The sequence below is a fragment of the Pocillopora verrucosa genome, chromosome 8 (genome assembly GCF_036669915.1).
Source record: "Pocillopora verrucosa isolate sample1 chromosome 8, ASM3666991v2, whole genome shotgun sequence".
In the NCBI taxonomy this organism is placed as follows: Eukaryota; Metazoa; Cnidaria; class Anthozoa; order Scleractinia; family Pocilloporidae; genus Pocillopora; species Pocillopora verrucosa.
Window position 1 is genome coordinate 12,866,992 of NC_089319.1, and position 20,040 is coordinate 12,887,031.

The following is a 20,040-nucleotide window of genomic DNA, read 5'->3' on the forward strand; positions in this document are numbered from 1 at the left end:
AAATGATGTCATTGGACTGCCATATCATAGCGTACTTAGGAAATGACGTGTTTGGACCAACATTTGAGAAAAAGGTTGAAATACATGTAGTGTGCATTGCAAACATCTCAACTTGTGTTTCCAATAATTTTAACACAGTGACAGCCTTTAAATGAGTAAGCTCTTCAGCATCTAGAAAATTAAACCAGTCACTCCTGATGTCCAAAAAACAACTTTTTATCTCTGTCTGCCATAGGTTTTTATAATTTTAGCTCTAAGAATTTTGAGCAAAAAACAATATCTCCAAGTTGATATAGTATCTCGTCACCTTTATTTTCAAAGTATGTTGAATAAAATAGAGGTTCCTCCTTGATCACCCTTGCTACTGAAATGGCTGAAGTGGTCCTCAAAGGGGCTTTCCTAAAAAATCTTGCAAGGATTTCCTAAGAGCTTGTTTTTAAGTTCTGTTATACTGACTAATGTTGGGTTGCAATTGCCTGGGTCCAATGCCAATTTACTCAAGGATGACTAAAACATATAATAAATAAATGAATAAATAAATAAATAAAAATTTAAAAAATTAAATTAAATAAAGTGGAAGGCCATTTGTAATCACAGTCCATGCTACATTTAGATCAGTGTCTCAATGGAGGTGTTGCCATTCACAGTTGAAAGCTAAAAATGATAACTGATGATCAACATTAAGGCAATTGACATTTGATTATTAGGCTTTTAGAAACTAAATCTGCAGTGTGGCATATCTAAAAATTAAATCCTCTGTTTTTGTAATCATGCCCTTCACAATAATTTAGCCACTACCATGTACTTGACTAAGTGGAAGGACTTGGCAGGAAAATATGTGGCTCGAGGTCATGAAGTACAGACCAAGGGCAGTAAGGCTTGTGCGTCATGACTCAAAGCCAAATATTTCTCCATCCAGTCTGACCAAAGTCAGTCAATAGGCACTTTATCAGGTGACCACTTAGAGTTTAAAATGTAGAAATTTTGTTTCAAACTAAATAGGATATACTTGCTTATAAAAGAAGGGTACACAATGGGCAACTCAACTAAAAAATATTCTGCAGTAGATACTTTTCCTTCTACTCTTTGAGTCATTTCAAGAAACTCATAATTCATAATGAAGCCTTACTCATTCTCTTGTTTGTTTTAATTTAAGTTGAAGGCCATAATTCCAATTCACATTCTCAGGAAGTACAAAAGAGCTGTGTAAGTGCAGGGCCAAATGGCTTTTTCTAGACCCATGTCAACCCATCCAGCCCTATGCATTCATACCTTTCAATAAGATTTGAAGAAGGTGGCTACCTTAGTAGAGCAAGAATTTCCCTCTTGTTGTACCACAACTTCCATTCAGAATAAACTGGCTTCAAAGAGAGTTTTCATTGTTAAACTTCTGTAGATGGTCATTAATCATTCATTAATTACCATTATAGTAATTGGTTAACTAATCATGTAATTTCTGATCAAAATCTTCCACTTGCTGACATGCAAGCATGCTCCCTGAGTTTCACTCAAAAAGTCCTCTGAAAGGACATATGGTTACTGGTTACTGAAATTTGAGTCAGTATGTTATTGGAAACTCAAAATATTTTTTTTGCTGGGAAACGTATGCTGGAATATATTATAAGACAATATCAATCATTTTTATCAAAACTTGTTTATAAACTTAAGGTAAAAGTTGACTGAAAGAACTCCAGAATAACTTGAGGTGTTTTAGGTCTCACCTCATGAGTTTGCTTAAAAGCTTCCAAAGTATACCCTGGGATTCACAACAGAATACCCACTGGAGCTTTGGCAGGTGCCAGGTCTTATTGAAAGCACTGATGAATGTCAGCTTTCGTCATGGTTTTCTGTGGGATTACGTGCACAGTGCCATCCGAATAGTATGCTAATAAAGCATATTACACAACACTGGTGCCAAAAATTGTACATCACAAACATCACTTAATTTTTTATTCAATCCACATAAACTAGGATTCAGCTATTTAATTTACAGTAGAGCCAGAGTAAAAAAACTAAAACTTACTCATGCGTGTTAAATATGAATTTGCCACCCTTAGCGTAAAATTTCTGTTAAAAATAAAAAAAATTAATACAGATTTGTTCTTATAAAAATATTCTTGGTTTTAGAAATCAATCTTGTTGGGATCTTCTCCTTGTGTCTTAAAATATAATATTCATGTGGTAAAGTTTGTGTGCAGAGTAGGAAATTACCATTTCACATCACTGGCACAAGCTGAAATGAAAAAGAGAGGGACCAAGAAATTATTTACACCCTTCAAGATGAAACATTGTAAACTAAAAAAATTTTTGTTTATTGGAGAAGCAAAAATTAAAATAAAAGCAAAATTTAAACTTCAAGCTTTTGGTTAACAACATCATTTTAATAAACATACCATTAATTCAAACAATAGGATTTGTTTAATGCGCCCCAAAGGAATAAGACTGTAAGAAAACCAGTTGGTAACGTTAATTCTTTAAAAACACAATTCCACGTCTACCTGTTTATCCCAAATTCCACGAGAAGTTTTTTCACTGTTAGTTAGAAACATACGTTTATTTCGAACTCACTGCACAAGATGCTAATTGGATTAACATGCTCCTGGCATACTTAAAATTTCAGCATGTATAGTCCTTAAAGAATAATTTCAATATTTCAGGAACCTTGTGTTTTAGGGCATTGCAAACTATTCATTATTATTTAGTACACTATAACTATGAACTATTAAAAATACACTAAATATTTCCATTGACAGAAGCAGTCAAAACCACAAAATTTATTTGTAGAATGAAGTTTGATTTAATTAATGACCACGTACCGTGTTAAATTCCTAGTCATCTTCATCGTCGTCTTCAGCATTGAAAATACTCCACTCGTCTAAAAATTCAGCCAAGTTTCTTCCCAATCGTCCGCCAAAGTACATCCCAGGAACCAATACAACCATGACCTTTGTGATTCCGATACTTGTGGAGCTCGGTTCTCGTTTAATGTGGCTCGAAAGTGATGCAGTTTTGGTTAATTGAAGTGATTCAAAGCGCAAAGCAAGACGTGCTTGTGACAGAGTTCGTCTCAAGAGAAATGGAAACATGATTTCCACTTTAAATTAACGCAAGTTGTGTCAACTTCAAGAATGATATTGTGCGCTGGCGAAACACTTGATATCTTCACAGCTGTTTTAGCGTGATCCGGCAGATGTCACCTTATGGAATCTTCCTAAGAATTAACATGACACGACGACAAAGGCTTGGTTTTTGCAGTTTATCTCCACCACATAGCTTTAAAGGTTAACCAAGTGATCAACCGCGGTCCCAACCATTCCTATGCCGTCACAAAGGTGATACATGCGAGATCAGCATTTCCCGAATATTTATGGCAGCTTCCGTCATCCTTCGTGACCTTTCGCTGATATCCGAATTACCAAATTCCCGAAAAGCTGTGCGAACTGTGATTACTCGTGTCGTGTCGCGTTGAGGTTTCGGCTACCGTTTTCTTATTTCAGCAGATTTCTTTAGGTAGTTTAGAGTTGTTGGATTTTGCCTTTATAATAGCTTCACTCATTTATTTATCTTTCTTTCTATGCGAGTGAATTTTCCATTATGTTTCGTTTTCCCCGCCTTATCTAGCTTCAGAAAATGTTGAACTGATTCGTGTTCCTTGTTGAGGTGACTCTATCGTTTGTGCTATTTCGTTCAACGTTTTTTCGTTTTTTGTTAGAATTTTGTCGGTATCCTAATGTCTTGTATTCACTATAAGTTCCGAAGTGCTTTAGAATATGACACAATTACATTCGACGGACTTTCTATTTCGCTTGCCGACCTTAAACAGTCAATCATTACTCAGAAAAAATTCGGAAAGAACAGTGATTTTGACCTGGAGGTTACCAATGCTCAGACGAAAGAAGGTGAGCAGTTATTTTGACGTGGTGTCTAGTTAGGTTGCGAATCAATTCTGTATTAAAGTTATATTTGAAGTCTAGTCAAATAAATGTTTTTCCTAGTTGTTTTATTCCGTAATTAATTCACAATGGTTTCCATAATTGAGTGTGAGCTTAAACTCGTGGAATCATACAGTTCCCGAAGTTAGAAATGAAGGATTACTTGCGTTCGTTTAAAATTACACAATCTTTTGATCAATTTTCCGATTATGTACTCTTCAATAAATTAAAATTAGTTTTTACCAACTCTTACTTATCGCTAACCCGAAGAAGCTTGGCGGAACGTTTTAGAATTTTTTGAACTTGCAAGAGCAGGCAAAAACATGCTGAAATCTGGTTCAAGATTGTTTTACGTTTCAGTTTATTAAAATTTATGCGTTACTGTTTGTCTTCAAAATATTAGCAACAAGTAAAACATTGTTTCCTTGTGATTGATATGAAGTTTTTTCTCTCTCATACTGCGAACTTTGATGTTGCATGTAAAGGCCATTTATAGATAATACCTCTTTTAACTTTCATGGTAGAATACAAAGATGAGATGACAATGATACCCAAGAATTCTTCTGTGGTTGTTCGTCGTATTCCAGTTGGTACAAAGAGTAAAGCTCAACTGGCAGCGTAAGTGTGGCATTTTTGTCAAATATTGTAGGATTGTGTCAAGGGGTAGTAATCTTTTTCCATTTTGTTAAATATCCTTAGTTGGGGAAGCATATATAACAGTATATTTGATTGGTTGAGTTAATATCGTTTAGTTGTGACAAAAGGAAAGCCAACAAATCTGTTTTAAGCAGGGGTTTCAATAAAATTCCAGCCACTAGTGATCTAATTCTGCATATAAAATACCTCCTACTGCCATCTCTTTAGCCTGCTAGCAGGATCTTGTGTTTGCATTTCCTGTTCCCTATGGGAAAAGTTATCGTTGTTCTAAGTCTAGTGAGCATGCTTCATAGATACCACCTCTAGGATTTTTATGGCACTCCATAACTCTGTCAATGGAAGGCAGTATAGAATGCTGGCTGAGCCTTTGCTTAAATATGTGATGCTAAAACTTATGGTCATGCATCAGAACTCCATTCCTTTTTTTTAGATACTTATGAGGGTTTTTGTTTCTGATTGCGAGTTAAGGTGTTTTACAAAAAAAAATGAGTAGAAATGTACAAGTTAGTCTGTTGATCTTTTAGACAGTTATGTTTGATGTGTATTGTGTGAAGCTAGAATCTAATTCTTAGGATATAAATATTGCATTTCAGGGATAGAGCATCTCCTTTTTCAAGTGGAGAGCAGAAAACAGTATGTACATGGTTGAAGAATACTTGTAATCAAATCAGTATAGTAGTTTTTTAAGATGTTTGTAATAGCTAGGAGCAGTTACAAATGGGTTCCCTTCTGTCACCTGTAATCTTGATTTCTGAGATAGTCAGTAATAGTTTATTTAAGAAGAATATTGTTCTGTTTTGCATCACCCTAAAGCAACATCATGCCAAAGATCATTTCTGGTTAGGGTGGGAATGGATTGTACAACTTTGCATATTTGTCTTCATAGCTTACCTTGCTTGAATTAAATTAAATAAAAGTGATTTGTGGTATAAAGAATAAATGGCTTGCATCATGTAGTTAGAATTCATAATAAAATCTTGGAGATTTGATTTGATCTTTTGGAAATTTTGAAAACAATTTTCATGACTTTGAGGCTGTAGCACAATGAGAAGTTAATGCAGAGCTCAACACTTAAATTTATTGGTTGTCTTCAGTGTGAAATTTCAAGGTTGATTTAAAGGTTCCTGAGTGGGAACAATTATTTTCAGTCTTGGGATAATTTTGTCCTACTTTACGAGAGGGATGTAGAGAAGAGCTGTATTTGGTTCTTTCACTTATCAGGGCATTTTAAGTCACTGCACATGGCTTTAGCTGTGTTTCCTATTTCCAACACCTGTGTAGGAGCAGCAGCACCTGGAGTATTCGTTATTATTTGTTTTGATGTTATCAGGATTTAATACAGTCAACCCTCAACAAATCGATCCCTACTGGTATCAGGAGACCAAGTTTTATGAGAGTTGTGAACAAATGAATGGGAACGTTAAGAAAAAGGGACATACTGATCAATAGCATTTGATTCAAATAGGCCTCTTTCGTAATGATGGATGAGCCTTATTGGTGTCACCCTTGGGTGAAAATTCTTTTGTTTCTTTTTGTTTTATAGATTTTATAGAAAAGGTAATTTTCACAGTTGTAAAAGGATAGTAATTTGGCTAGCCATTTATGTAAAAGGTCTGTGGTGAAAATTCAAATCAAATTCAACATCAAGTGTGGAGGAGTTGAGTAAACAGAATTTTTTCAAAAAAATAGAGGAATATAAACCATACCACTTTCTGAAGGTACATTACACTGTTTATAAATTTACCTTGAGCCAGTGAAACTTGCAGTGGGTAAGATAACAGTAATGGTTGACAGAAATTGAGAAGAAAAATTAAGTTTTGCAGCATAGGTTCAATTTATTGGGAGTTGACTGTAGTTCTGAGGAATTTTCTAAATTCACAATGCCAAAAATTCTAAACAAGAGAGGAAATGATAGGTCAACAAACTTGTTTATAAATGGACCAGTTAACGCCATGTGTGTAAATGTGTTGATAAGAATTTTTATACAATTTCAAGAAGTGACCTTAAATTGTCCTTATGTTCAAATGGAGTTAACCTTGAAATCCCTTGAGTAAGTTGTTTTAAAATATGGTTGTTCAAAAGTTACTGGAACAAAAAACATGATATCAAAAGCATTTTGTGTACTAAATACTTTCCCTCTCTTTTAGCTTTTCTTTGGCTACATTGGATTATTATTTTGATATTTCCTCACACTGTTGTGTGCATTATTTCAATACACTCCTGAGTGTAGTTGTAGCTGTTTAAGGTTATGCTCTCAAAATTAATGGACAATTCATGAACACTTTGGTATTTATCAGAACTGTACATGTTGCCAGTTTTTCTAGGCAAGAAATATTAAGAACTTTTAGTTCTTGCCACTTCTCATTAGAATGCCTTGAATATGGAAGACTTGCGCTTCAAGGATAGTTCGTTGCAATAAATGCCTTTGTTGGATATTTGCTCCCTTGATTATCTGGGGCACTTTATTTGATCTGCTCTAATGGTGTGTGTGGAAGCTGCTAAAATGTTCAGTGGATTACAACAAAAGAACTGCAACTCTCCTGCCCTTGGAAATATTTTGCAGTAGCACTGGAGTGTTAAAGGTTATAGAAGTCCATATTGGATTCCAAGTTATTGTGCATTAATCTGGAAATTATAGAATATCTACAATTTATTTCAAAGCATCACAACATTTATGCAATTCCTGTTGTTGAGAGGATGACAACAATGCTGATACCTACTGTCAGTGAAGTCTTTACAGTTACAGCTATTATACAGCTTATTACTGGAGGAAAATGGGATGGTTTTTGTTACTTTGCTATCTTCCCTGTCATGTCACAGGGTTGATAAAAGGAGTAAACATGACTTTGAAGACTACTGTAGGAGGGCAGATAGTGTCGGTGTTTCTCATGAGGAGATGCTGATAGAAGACAAAGCATGTATACAAGATGAAAGTAATTCAATCCATCAAGTGGAGAAATCACAAATGGGAATCTTTTGCAGAGTACCCACTTTAATTTTCCCTGGAAAAGGGAAGACAATGTCAAAAACTTGCATCGTTGGAGTTCTGATACCAAGTCCTCAGTTAAAGTTTTAAGTACTGGAAAAGATCTATTCTATTCATATGAAAATGATGGCAGTGTTTTGCATAACATAACCTAAAGTGGTTGTTTTTAGAAGCACATGCAGATTGAATGTACCAAATATTCATCCAATTACAACTTACAATTAAGAGTATAACAATAGGGGGAGCATTATTGAAATTTCCTTCTAGCAAAGCGATAATTTCTGTCAAAAGGTCTTACTGTGCTCTGATATTACAAAGGAAAGACCTGCTTGGCAGCTTTGTTCATAGTGTGCACCCATTCAAAAACCATTTCCATTAGAATTTACAACAAGTTGGTAAACTAAAACCTTGAAATTTTGATATTTTTTCCTCTTTGTCTCCCTCTAAAATCATAACAGATGTTTGCATGACTTCCTTGTCTTGTTTTTCAATTGATACTGTTTTGAAATTTAGTTTTGTTTACTGATATGTTCTCTTCTGGGACTGGAAGAAATAACAAACAAAGGTTTCCTTCCCAGGTAGCCACAGCTACTGCTTGCATGTATGTGTAACCTCTTTCTTAGGAAGTAGTTTGATCTCCCAGTGATTTAACCTGTGGCTGATTTTCGGTGAACTTTACTTTCACTGCAAGTTTAAAGAAGTTCAATCTATATGTTGTCCTTTCATGCTATATTTTTTGGTTGTTTATTTATACTATAGAATACCAACTGTGTTAAATGTTCATGTTTGCCTTGAAAAGAGAAAATTCCACAAAATTCTTCTAGAGTTAAGGCAATTAGAAAATGAAATGCTCTTGTGCACTTTTGGGTTGGCTCTTTAAGTTAAGCCCCTTTTCCTAAGAAATTATTTTGTTTTCTGTCTCTTTGTCACACTGATTTATTATTATTGTTATTGTTGTTACTATTGTTGTTATTTTTATTATTATTATTATTATTATTATTATTATTATTATTATTCCACAGCAGAAATATATGCTTGGCACATTATACAGTCTGCACTTGAAGCAAAAGCTATTTGTTAGATGTGCTTTTGCACAATGTTGCTTAATGATGATTTAATTGGGTGTTCAAGTAAAATTTACTTCACACCCTTTTTCAGTAATGGCTCTAAATGTACAGGAAAGTATAAGTTATTGATGTTTTAAGTACAGTCTTCTTCACTGTAGTTGTTATTGATGGTTGTTCCTTTTCAACTTTATTCATGAAGAGTGGTTTCCAAGATTACCAAGTTGTAAAATCCAACAAGTTAAGCAAGGTAAATGGTTACATAACTAGATAGATTGCATTATTAAATTTCATTGCTAAAGTGTGCTTCTTAATTCCATTGTGCACACTAGTGACATGTGTAATTATGGATTGAATCTTAGCAGAGCCAGATTTTCGCTATATTGACAATAAACCACTCTGTTGGAAAAATGTTTATTAAAAAAAATGTTTATTTGTTAGCTAGAACTGACGTGGGCTGCACCTCAAATATCTATTAGGAATATTTTGTTCTCTCCAAACCTTCAACTTGCTCCATATATCAATTAACACATGCTGACACATGAAGCAATTGTTAAGTTATTCAAATCACAGCATTTGAGGGAGAACCCTCTTTGTTGCCGATAGTAACAAAATATAAGGAGGAACAAAGAACAAAAAACTTAGAACAAACTAGGATGGCAAAAATGACAAAATCTTGCTTTGTGTCATCTGTAACCTCCATTGACAGACCACAATGAAAATTGATTCCTAGATAATGAACAAGGCTAATATTAGGACAACATAAAGCTAATGATACTACAGAATAATTGACCAACAGGAACCATACTTGAATATTTGACAGACAAACCATTTGTTTACACAACTCAAAAGTAAGGTTGACGTGCAAGGTCTGATATCCCTGTTTCCTGTGTTTGATTTAAAATGTTCTTTTGCAAACAGAATTTTATCCCCACAGCCTGCGAGACCAAAATTTCAGTAGGAATCCTCTGTTTTAACCCATTAGGCTTTGTTACATCAGCTTGTGTATTTTATGTAGTATTAGGTACAAACCAGGTTGTGTGTCTTTATCATGACCCACTTTATTATGAAAAGCTATTCGTGCAACAAAAGGGAAATAAACCTAAAGAATTAATTCGATGAACCTAGTGTTCTGGGCACCCTTGATTTTCATTAGCTCTTGACTGTTTACTGACCAAACATGACTTCAACACAGGGTTCTTACTGCATTTGCCATACAGTGATCATGCTTACCATCCATGACACAAATATTAGTCAAGAATTACCATAAGGCAATCAGACCGATAAAGATATCATGTTGGAACAGACTAACAAACAAAATTATAAATTTGAAAGAAGCTATATGAGCATTTTCATGACAAAATCCAAAAATCTGTCTGGGAGCTATCACATTTCACTGATGCCAAAAGTGAGGATGTTAAAATTAATATTGTTCAGAAAAAGACATCTTTAAACCTTTGCAAAAGGGAAATTTTTTTTCCTAATCAGTACCTTTACTGTAATGTAGTGAATTCTTGTTCCTGACTTGTTGCATGAGAACAACAAAATGCAGAAGGGTCTCTTAAATTATCTGCATTTATGATGCCATATTCACTATATAAAAATATTGTTTTTGTGGATGTTTGGGCAACAATTGAGAACTACATTAGCAAAACATGCCACGTTTTGGTACCATCATTGACAAAGAAAGAAATAGAAATATTGAACACAGCTGTTTAGAACACTATTGAGTGTAGGGCATGCAAACACTGTTTCCCATGGAACCATGTGACACCTTTTTCTTAGATATTGAACTTGGCTGTTTTATTTCTTTGCTTGGAAATGATATCAAGATAATATTGAAACTTTGATTTTTTTTAATTTTTTTCACTTTTAAATGTTTGCCCAAATCCTTAATGGTAAGATAGTTTTTGTAACAGACGGGCTTGTTAATTGGATGCAGTGATAGAGTGATACCAAGATGGGCTGGGAAGATTTATTGTAGTATACAGTATTACCTTTCTTCCCTAGGTGACTGATTTGGCCAATGCTGATGCATCAGAGGAAGATAAGCTGAAGGCAATGATGAAACAGTCAGGAGAGGATTGGGATCCATCACAGTATGTCAACACATCCCACGTAGAACTACCTTTCAATCTTGGACTGTAACGATTAAAAAAATTATTCAGACCTCTGTCACATGAATGTTATAGGTGTTGTTGCCTTCAGCTGATAATCATAGCCTGGGATGTGTTTTCCTCTGTGAAAGAAATTGAAGAGAGGACGTTTGTGTTATCACCTATGAAGTAAATTGGCCTCTTGGAAGAGTTTCTGAAGCTGACATTTCAAGTAATAGCCCTTCACAATTCACTCTAATGGAGGAACATCAGCTTTAGAAACTCTTTATGGTGGCCAAGTTACTTTATCAACTCAGGTGATAGAACCATTTTGCTTTCTAATGACCACCAAGATGCAGCATCAGTTTCTTTGGGAACTCACCCCAGTTATTCAAGCATTGTCACCTAGGTAGTTCATCTGGTTCCAGCTGATAATGAGATAGAATTGAATACTGTTTGTGTTCCAAGTGGCTATGGAGATAAGACATTATCAGTGAAGCTCTTTCTTCTGTTAGTGAAATATTTGTGTGCTGATGTACAAGCAACTAGATATGATGAGAGTATTTTCTTAAGTGCTAAGAGCTGTGTATATGGAATCATGTTATGGCTATTGTTTTGTCAGAGTATTCAAAGGCTAAAGGATGAGCTCATTTTCTTAATATTGAGATGATTGCATAAGCAAGACTTCAAATATAATTTTTGATTTGTTTAGGACTGGAAAGCAGAGAATTTTCATCCTGCATATTTCCAAGTTTATTGTTTTAACTTGGTATCATAGTGGTTGACAGTGTTAAGTTGGTTCTTCAAACATGTTTCCCAAATTTTTTTCAGAACATTTCCTGTTTAAACCTAGAGTTTAAAATTACATCATGTATTTCACTTATTCTGATCAAATCCACTAGAGGATTAACCTGTTTCTATTTTGACAGGTATGTGAAAGGGCGTCGTCCTTATGCACCAGGTGTACCAGTGCCACAAAGCTATGTTTGTTACAGGTGTGGAAAACATGGGCACTTCATAAGGAACTGTCCTACCAATGGAGTAAGTGGAAGAGAGCCAGTTCAATTTTAATGTAATTATTTTTCCAAAAACAAAAGAAGTTAGAAGTCATTTGTGAAATATATCTACTTCAAAATGTTGAAAATGTGCTAAAAATGTGCATGCATGCATGCATGAAGAAAAAAATTTGAATCTCCAAGTCCACTCTTCTGGCAAATGTGCAACATCTGTCATTATCTCAAAATTTACTAACATGTCATTCTGACACCAAGAGACACCATGCCAGAGAGCTTCTGGTATACAGCAAAGATAAATAGATTAAGAATTGTGCCTCTGGCAACCTGGTGCACCATGAGGCAAAGGGATGTCTATTTTTATAGTTACAATGACTGATGAAGTAGATAAGTAACATTTACAAACTTGTGTGGTTGTAGTGGGCTTTTCAAAGTCTTCTTGTGCAGTTAACAGCCCTCCCTGACTTCTTTTTTAGCCTTTTATTATATCATAGAAAGTTAACAGTCATAGAACATGTAGTTTTCAGTTTTTGTTTAAATAGATCTCTATCTTTTATGGGCACAAGCCTTCCAAGAAGCAGAAAAGGACTCCCTTTGTTGTTTTTTCTGGGGGCACATCTAAGAATATTGTTCAAGTTGAAGTTTTTAGGGCTTCTATTTCAGCCTCTGAAAAACTTTGTGAAGTTTCCTTTGCTCTTTGTCATCTCGGGTCAGGTGTTAGGTGTACAGTTGTACACTCAATGTCTTCCACTTCTTGTCAGATTCCTGTAAGATGCTATTGAAAATACTGAGTTTCCAATATAATGTTTTGTGAACTGTGTCATTAGGATGCTAGATTTGATGTTCCAAAGGTGAAACGCACAACAGGTATTCCTCGAACTTTTCTGAGCACAGCAGAGGGTACATCATCACCACCAACCAGTAGCCTGTCACCTTCAAATCAAGAGTAAGTCAGTATATATGATGAGATATAGCAGAAATGAATTCTTTAGTTTGACAGTTCTCAAAAATTTGAGTGTCAGTCTTCCCATTCAGTAAATGGTTTGAACCCAGGGATAACACACGATTGCATTGTCTGAGCATTTGAGTGAGAGTAGTCTTGGGAAGAACTGTTGTTGGTAGTGGTGATTGATGTTTTGGCAACTAAGTGAAAGTTGTCATCAGTGTTGGTGAAGAATTGATGTCCGTCAAGTGGTATAGGTCCAGTTCATGTCAACTGATTGGTTAGTTTAGCAGTGATGTTACTGGGTGTAAGTCAGTTGTGATGGGTGAGGTTCAATCTGTAGGTATATGTACATGTTAGGTTATTCTGTTTGGTGCATTTGTGGTGCTAATGTTGTTTCCATCTGATTTGTTTTAGAGATGAAACCAAATCAAAAGGAAAAGAAAAAACTCCACAGTCTGCTGGTAACAAGAAAGTTCCTGCTGAGCTACGGTGCCCCTCTTGTAGCAATTTACTGACAGATGCTGTGCTCATCCCATGTTGTGGAACAAGTTACTGTGATGACTGTATGTTATTTTCTTGCTAACTTTTAGGGTGCATAACAATCAGAACAAACTTATGCTTTTTATAGACCCTGAACTTATTTGATATGTGTATTGTCAAACCCTGGTGAGATAGACCAATTTTGGCCCCTTTTCCAACAAGCTCTGCCAATTATCAAGTGTGCTTTCAGTGTTATCTTTGAAACTACACCCAGAAAACATGAAAAAGACATAATGTTGCTTCAGAAGGGCAATTGGAATTTTAAAACTATGATATACTACTTTGTTGTAAGAAAGAAAACCACTTACATAGATTTTGTAATTAAAAAGTATTTGATCCGGAAACAGCCCTTTTGCAGGTAAAAAGTTATGTAGATGGAAAATGTTACACCATCATAAGTGAGATACTTGTGATTATGTTTTTCATTTCGTGTATTTATTGCTGGTATTGGGCTTGTTATTCTCAGGCATAAGAAACTACCTTTTGGAGAATGATCAGGAATGTCCATCATGTGGAACAGAGAATGTTTCACCTGATTCACTGGTTATTAACAAACAGCTTAGGCAGGTGAGAACAAGGACATGAACTGAATTGTCATTTCCCTGTTTTGCTCAAGCAGTATGCAGTATAGACTCAAATGGTAAATAAAATTGTCCAAAGAGTAAATACGCTTATCAAGTCATATTGCATACCAACACTTCCAGATTGTTGGTGAGTCTCCCAGATAAAGAATGAATTTCCCACACTCCTTTTACTGGTTACTTAGTTCTTTAACTCCCGTGAGTGATCAAGACACAATTTCTCTTTAAAATATCAATGCAATATCAAGCAAACAAGTGATGAGAGTAAAGGAAAAGATTTATTAAGGGATTGCTATTTGATCCAATACCAAATTCTGTGAACTTTCATGATAAGAATTGTATGGCAGACAGTAAGGAGAACTGCTAATTAGATTTTTAGAGTCAAGGGTTAATTGTCAGGATAAGAGTTCATTGGGATATTCTTGGTACTCTTAACTACAGAAAACAATAGTCTGACTCTTGCTTGTCACATTTACGTAACTTTTAGTGATTTTAAAGGTAAAAAACATCACAAACCATTCATGGAAACATAACGTCATGATAATCAGGCTAAAACTCAATGGAGCCACCTTAAAGGGAAAAGTTAAGTTTTGAGATTCTGGGTAGTTTGTTGTGACATCATCTATCAACGTACAATAGTCAATCTTCTATTACTGATTACATTAAGTTAAAAATGCATTGCCTATGTCTTCTCTTGTCATCTTTGTTTTGCATAGGCTGTGAACACTTTCAAAAATGCCAGACCTGCCAGCCCTTTTGTAACCCAATTGCCACCGAAGACTAATGAGGCAACTGCACCAACTACCACCAACACAGATGGTAAACAAATCACACCAGCAACTAAGGTTGAACCTGCAAGGTAGACTCTGCACTTTTTGATTTAAGATCCTCTATATACACGAGACTCTGTCAGGGTCTTTATAGCTCCACCTTTAGGAGAATTCTCGCCACTTAAGGGAAATAGTTCCAACAAATCTCAAAACCTTGAAAACAAAATTTTTAGCTTGGGGAGAACGAATTTAGATGACAGTGGTCTTTTGACTGGTCTTTTCTCAGCTAGAGAACAAAGGAGTCAGAGTAACTCAACAATTTAAAACTAAGCCTCTTGATCCAGAGTCCTGTGTACCAACTATCAAGCCACTGTGTCTAAGCATCAGGAAATGAGATGATTAAAAAATTTCTTTTTCTCTTTCAATGTTGGACACACCCCTCCTTGCCCCTTCCATCCTGTCACTAAAACAGAGTTTTAACATTAATAATATTGTGAACCACTAGTAGTCACCAATATTGGAGAAGTACTGATGCACCCTTTTTTCTTAGCAGTAGTCAAGAAAAAGCTGCCTCAGATCCTAAACCAAATGAACCTCAAGGTAACTCCAGGGTCGTGCTTACAAATCACGGGTGAACAACGTTCAGTAAAACCTATTTGTAGTATAAAGTTGCAAAGTTTCTGTCAAGTTTCATTTGATACAACAATGATTATTAGGATAGCGATAACAAAAGAAAAATTTATAGTGGATACTGCATATTTCCTAGAAGAGTATTCGTCTGCGTCTCACTTAAGATACTCAACCGGACATGTGAAGCAAGTCTCCAAATCCTTTGAGCCTCTAATGAAAAATTTAAAATTTTTCTAGAACAAATGTTAAAACTTATTTTCTTTTAGCAACAAAACTGACAAGTGATGCTGAAAATAGGATAAAAGAAAGTTCCCCAAAGGTGAGCAAAGTATACATCTGAGGCTTCTATAGTTAAATAATTAAGAAACATTCGTGTGAATTCAGAGTTACCTTTTTCGTTTAGGTGACATTTAGTATTCTGTTAAATACAATTTGTATAACTCTTCTTAATACATTCCTACAGCCTGTCAAACAAGTATCAAGTCAGCCTCAACAAATCAGAATCCACCACCGTGATGGTCCAATACAGCAAGGTGAAGCACAGAGCAGTAGATAGGGCCCTCTTTCTAATATGTTTCTTAATACGTAATAACCACACCCTCGTCTGAAGTATAGCACACTTACCAAAAACAATTTGATTGCCCCCCCCCCTTTTATGATTGCCCTTCCGTCTCCATTGACCCCAGTGCTATTGAGCCCTCTCTCTAATAAGCCTTTCAATGTCTTTTCCCTCTTCCCAAACAAACCTCAATGAAACTGTATAGGGCAAAATAAAGATACCATACATTTAGTAGGACAGTAGTATTGTTATTCATTGGGCCATGTAGCGTTTCGTTGCATTGTACAGCTTCATTTGAAAGCTTATATTAGTTGCTATACTGAATATAGCAGGCGGTTTCAAGCAAAGAAACGAATACCACACCACTGCTACTATAGTCACTTAAATAAAACTAACCAATGAAATGGGAATTGAATTCTGATTTCGATAATAATCAATGATTTGAATCAGTGCTGAAAACCAAAGGAAGCGAACACGACAAGGAAATTCGGCGGAATTTATCGCACGCTCCTTGTGATCGGATGGGTCAGATTTGTGCGCGTGGCTCTGGTAACAGTGGTTGTACCGTTATGCAGGGCTAAGAAAACAAATGCCTTGGTTCTTCTAACTAAGTCGACATCTTCGATTGATTCAGGTCTTGGTTTGAATCAAGTCAGGCTTCCTTTTGATCCTCGTAGAAGACCAGGCGATTTTCCCCTAAGGTAAATTACATGTTCACTTTGAACGCCTTCAGAAGAAAAACCTATAATTTTATATCTGTGTCTTTCTTCTTGGCTTCTTAAAATTTTTCTATTATATTTTAGAATTTTTTTTGGAGAATGTTGTGTTGTGTTGTCGAAGTGGCTTGAAATCTGGGCTTAGAAGATAAAACCAAGTTCAAAATGATTGCGCTCCAAGAAAGCTTACTCCTCGATGCCACTAGCTGCACCATCAAATTATGTTGTATTGTTTATATCTGTCTATCACAACTGATAACTACATCAAGCCTTTTTCCTGTAGTGTAGAAAATTTTTTTCTGCATTGAACCGCTACTTGGGTGAGATTTTTTTGTTAAAAGGATAAATGCTTTGATTATATGCTTTTTAACATGGGAAACACAAAAGATCGTTAAGGGGAGGGTGGGTGGCCGAGGCCTCATAACCCTGACCCTGCTAGGGAAGAAACTTTTATTTTCCCCTACCTTGTTGAAGGTAAATATCATGTGGATCTTGGCATATTGACCCAGGCACCCCTGTCTACTGTAATGAGAACGATGACATGAAGACTCGGGAACTCAAATGTCACACCCTGCTCAACACTTGTCATGACAGGCACCTCGTTCAAGACATTCTTCATAAGATTGTTCAGCTTGTTTGAAATTCTAGATCCGAAAACCGCCTTCTGTTTGACGAGTATACCTGTTTAGCCTGATGAGGGGGAACCCTCGGGTACGAAGGAAACAGTGCCGCTTTTATTACTTACGGTATACTTGACAATTTCCTCTTGCAGGGGACCACCTCGTGTACCTGAAATGCGTCACGGGTTATCGGAACCCATTAGACCCCACGGACTTCCCCCGGAACATGTGCCCCGTGTACCTGCTATCCGTCCGGGTTTGAGTGGTCTTCGCCACCCCGGTCCACCTCCTTATCTCCCCCCGGCAATCAGAGGGATGCATGCAGCAGCACCTGCTCTTCCTCGTATGCCTCCTGTTCCTGCCCTGGTTGCGGCTCCTTTACCACGCCATCCAGCCTTCGGACCACCCGCGATGTTCGACCCACTCCATCCTGGCGACCGACCTGGGTCTCTCACGCCGCCAATGTCCGAACGAGAGTTCTACAAAATGCAAAAGAAACTAAAAACGAGGTAAAAAAGAACTCCTGTTTGGCCACGCTCAATGGCAACGTAGCGTTCATTTAAGGCCACTTCCATCCTTAGCCTTTACATTGCTTATCTAATGTTGGACATGCTTTCTTTTCATAGAGGCAAGAAAAAGCGAGAGCATTCGTCTACCACTCGTCCCAAAAAAGTTCCTAGGAAGGAGGGTAGTAGCTTCGACTTTGATGACGAGCTCCTAGAATACAGAGAACTTCAGAAAAGCCGTCAACGTTTACGTTCTCGTTCTTTGACTCCAACTCGCTCATGGTCGCGCTCGCCATCACTCCGATCACGGTCAAGGTCACGGTCCTTTTCACGCTCAAGATCGCGGTCACGTTCCCTTTCACGATCCTCTGGAAGTCCCGCACGAGCGCCCACTCCAGAGGGCTGGGACGAATCCAGGTCTCCTTCGCCTACTCCGTCACGTGGTCAGAGTGGCGGCGCAAATTCTGCAGAAGAGCAGAAAAAGAGACATAAAAAGAGAAGAAAGGAACAGAAAAGTACAGGACAGAAGAAACAGAAGACTTCGCATAAAGATGAAAAGCCAATGGAACAGAAGGCGGGAATTGGTGGTGTTAAGGAGGAGGAGAAAAAGAAGCTCAAAAAGCAGAATGTGAAAGATGACAAGGGTGAGATGAAGGACAAGACTACGAGGGTAGAAAAAGACAAAGATAAACCGAAAGAAAGTAAAACGAGTAAAGAGAAAGAAAAATTAAAGAAAAAGGATAAGGACAAGAAAATAGTTAGTGATAGGGAGGGGAAAGGAAAGGAGAGAGACAGCAAGAAACAGGGTGAAAAGAAATTAGTAAAGAAAAGCAAAGAGGGAAAGGAAATAGGAAAGAAAAGCAAAGAGGGAAAAGAGAAACGGAAGAAAAAAGATAAGGATAAGAAAGAGGAGTCCTCGGGTAAAAAACGTAAGAGTAAAAAGAAACACAAGAAACATAAACGGCATAAAAAGGGAAAAAATAGGGGAGAGAAGGCTGGCAGTGAAGAAGAGGAGGCAGGGAATAACTTTGAAAGTAAGGAGAATGAAAAAAAGGATGAATCATCTGAGGCTGGCAACCCTGATGGTAAAACTACCACAGATGAAGAAAAAGATGATCGAGGAACCGATGGAGCTGGGCATCAGGAAGAAAGTGATGAGGAAGGAAGTGATAGTGATGAAGGAGATAAAGAAGATATGGAGGAGGATGGAAAAGACCAAGAGGGGAAAAAAGTACACGAGAGTGATGATGTCTGGGAGAAGTCGAGTGAAAGTGATGAAGATATGGCAGAGAACGGAAGCGACTTGGAGGAACAAGACTGCAGAAAAGCTAAGACGTCTATGGCTAAAGTAAGTGAAGTGAAAGGGAAGAATCAAAGAGAAGAGGAATTACTAGAAAGTGATCAGGAGGCTGAAAAAAGGGTGAAAGGAAATGAAGAGAGGCTTGAAGGAAAGGAAAGCGACACTGATAATGATTTGATGGAAAAGAAATTGCTCGAAAGTGACAACGATAGTGACCGAGAAGCTGAAAATACTAAAGATTGTAAACCAGAGGGTGAACAGAATGTTGAGAAAGTGGAAGAAGAAGAGATGGAAAAACACGAGAGCGATAGAGAAAATGAAGTGAAGACTGGAAATGGTCAGGAGGGATTCCATCCAGAATTAAGTGCTGAACGATCCAAAGAGGAAGAATCAAGATTTACTGCGAAAAAACGAGAAAATGGGAACCATCAAGTAGAACTGCAAGAGGATAAGAATAGATAGATACCTAACAAATTTTGTGTATAGTTAAACAAATCAAAAGTATAACATCAAACTTCTCGCTTCTGTCGGTAAGATTTCTATCCTTTGACCAACCAGGTGGGGGAGAGAGAGAGATCAGACCAGATGTGAGAGCGATCTTCCGAAGTTGAACTGCCTTTGATTTTAATGAACTTGTTCGTCTTTGTTTTGATTTGTCCTGTGGTGACTCGTAACGGGAGCATACAGTGCTGTCCATCATCAGGGTGAAAGGGTCCTAGGAAGGTTGAGTCACAATGACTCTTCCCATGTTTCTAGCATATGTTAATTATTAGGTTAAAAAAAAAAAAAAAAGAAAAGAAAAGAAAACCACTAGGTTTCAAATAGGTTGAAATTGTACCTAACTGCTTAAGAAAAACGAGACCAGTCAAATCCACAGTGAAACTGTACAAAAAAAATTTAAATGCTCCGTTATCAAACATTAGTGCGTCATGTTGAACTGACACTTAGCTTTTCTAATACCTGTTTATTAAGTATGCTTGAATAACCGTGTGGTAATAAAATTATATTTATTTTTTTTAACAAAGACTGGCTCTTGATCGCTTCCAGAGAGGACAACCATTTAACCGTTAACACCCATGCACCCTAACATCAGTCTATGCTTACTTTCCATACTGTTCTCCATA

At 36.7% G+C, this 20,040-nt stretch overlaps 1 protein-coding gene and 1 long non-coding RNA gene across 3 annotated transcripts; one reads left to right on the forward strand and one right to left on the reverse strand.

Annotated features, from left to right (window-relative positions):
* Positions 1–1,935: 1,935 nt before the first annotated feature.
* Positions 1,936–3,375, reverse strand: LOC136283167 (uncharacterized). Its single transcript, XR_010718603.1, has 2 exons — positions 2,817–3,375; positions 1,936–2,233 (listed from the first exon to the last, which is right to left on the reverse strand). It is a non-coding gene; the product is annotated as an uncharacterized lncRNA (long non-coding RNA).
* Positions 3,376–3,447: 72 nt separating this feature from the next.
* Positions 3,448–19,934, forward strand: LOC131779939 (E3 ubiquitin-protein ligase RBBP6). 2 transcript variants are annotated; one of them, XM_059096553.2, is made up of 16 exons: positions 3,448–3,899; positions 4,457–4,550; positions 5,183–5,222; positions 8,842–8,889; positions 10,650–10,738; positions 11,665–11,776; positions 12,576–12,694; positions 13,109–13,257; positions 13,701–13,801; positions 14,532–14,674; positions 15,136–15,185; positions 15,482–15,534; positions 15,679–15,748; positions 16,409–16,475; positions 17,263–17,619; positions 17,737–19,934. In XM_059096553.2, the coding sequence occupies exons 1-16, from the start codon at positions 3,731–3,733 to the stop codon at positions 19,376–19,378; spliced, it is 3,303 nt and encodes a 1,100-aa protein (XP_058952536.2). In that variant the 5' UTR covers positions 3,448–3,730; the 3' UTR covers positions 19,379–19,934. The 2 variants fall into 2 exon arrangements, with proteins under 2 accessions (XP_058952536.2, XP_058952537.2); XM_059096554.2 differs by having other exon boundaries at positions 15,139–15,185.
* Positions 19,935–20,040: the final 106 nt, after the last annotated feature.

Bases quoted from the DNA above. Each gene is read 5' to 3' on its own strand.
- LOC131779939 (XM_059096553.2), top strand. From the start codon at position 3,731: ATGTCTTGTATTCACTATAAGTTCCGAAGTGCTTTAGAATATGACACA. The intron at 13,258-13,700 runs GTATGTTATTTT...TGTTATTCTCAG, and splicing joins AACAAGTTACTGTGATGACT to GCATAAGAAACTACCTTTTG. The intron at 15,186-15,481 runs GTAACTCCAGGG...ATTTTCTTTTAG, and splicing joins TAAACCAAATGAACCTCAAG to CAACAAAACTGACAAGTGAT.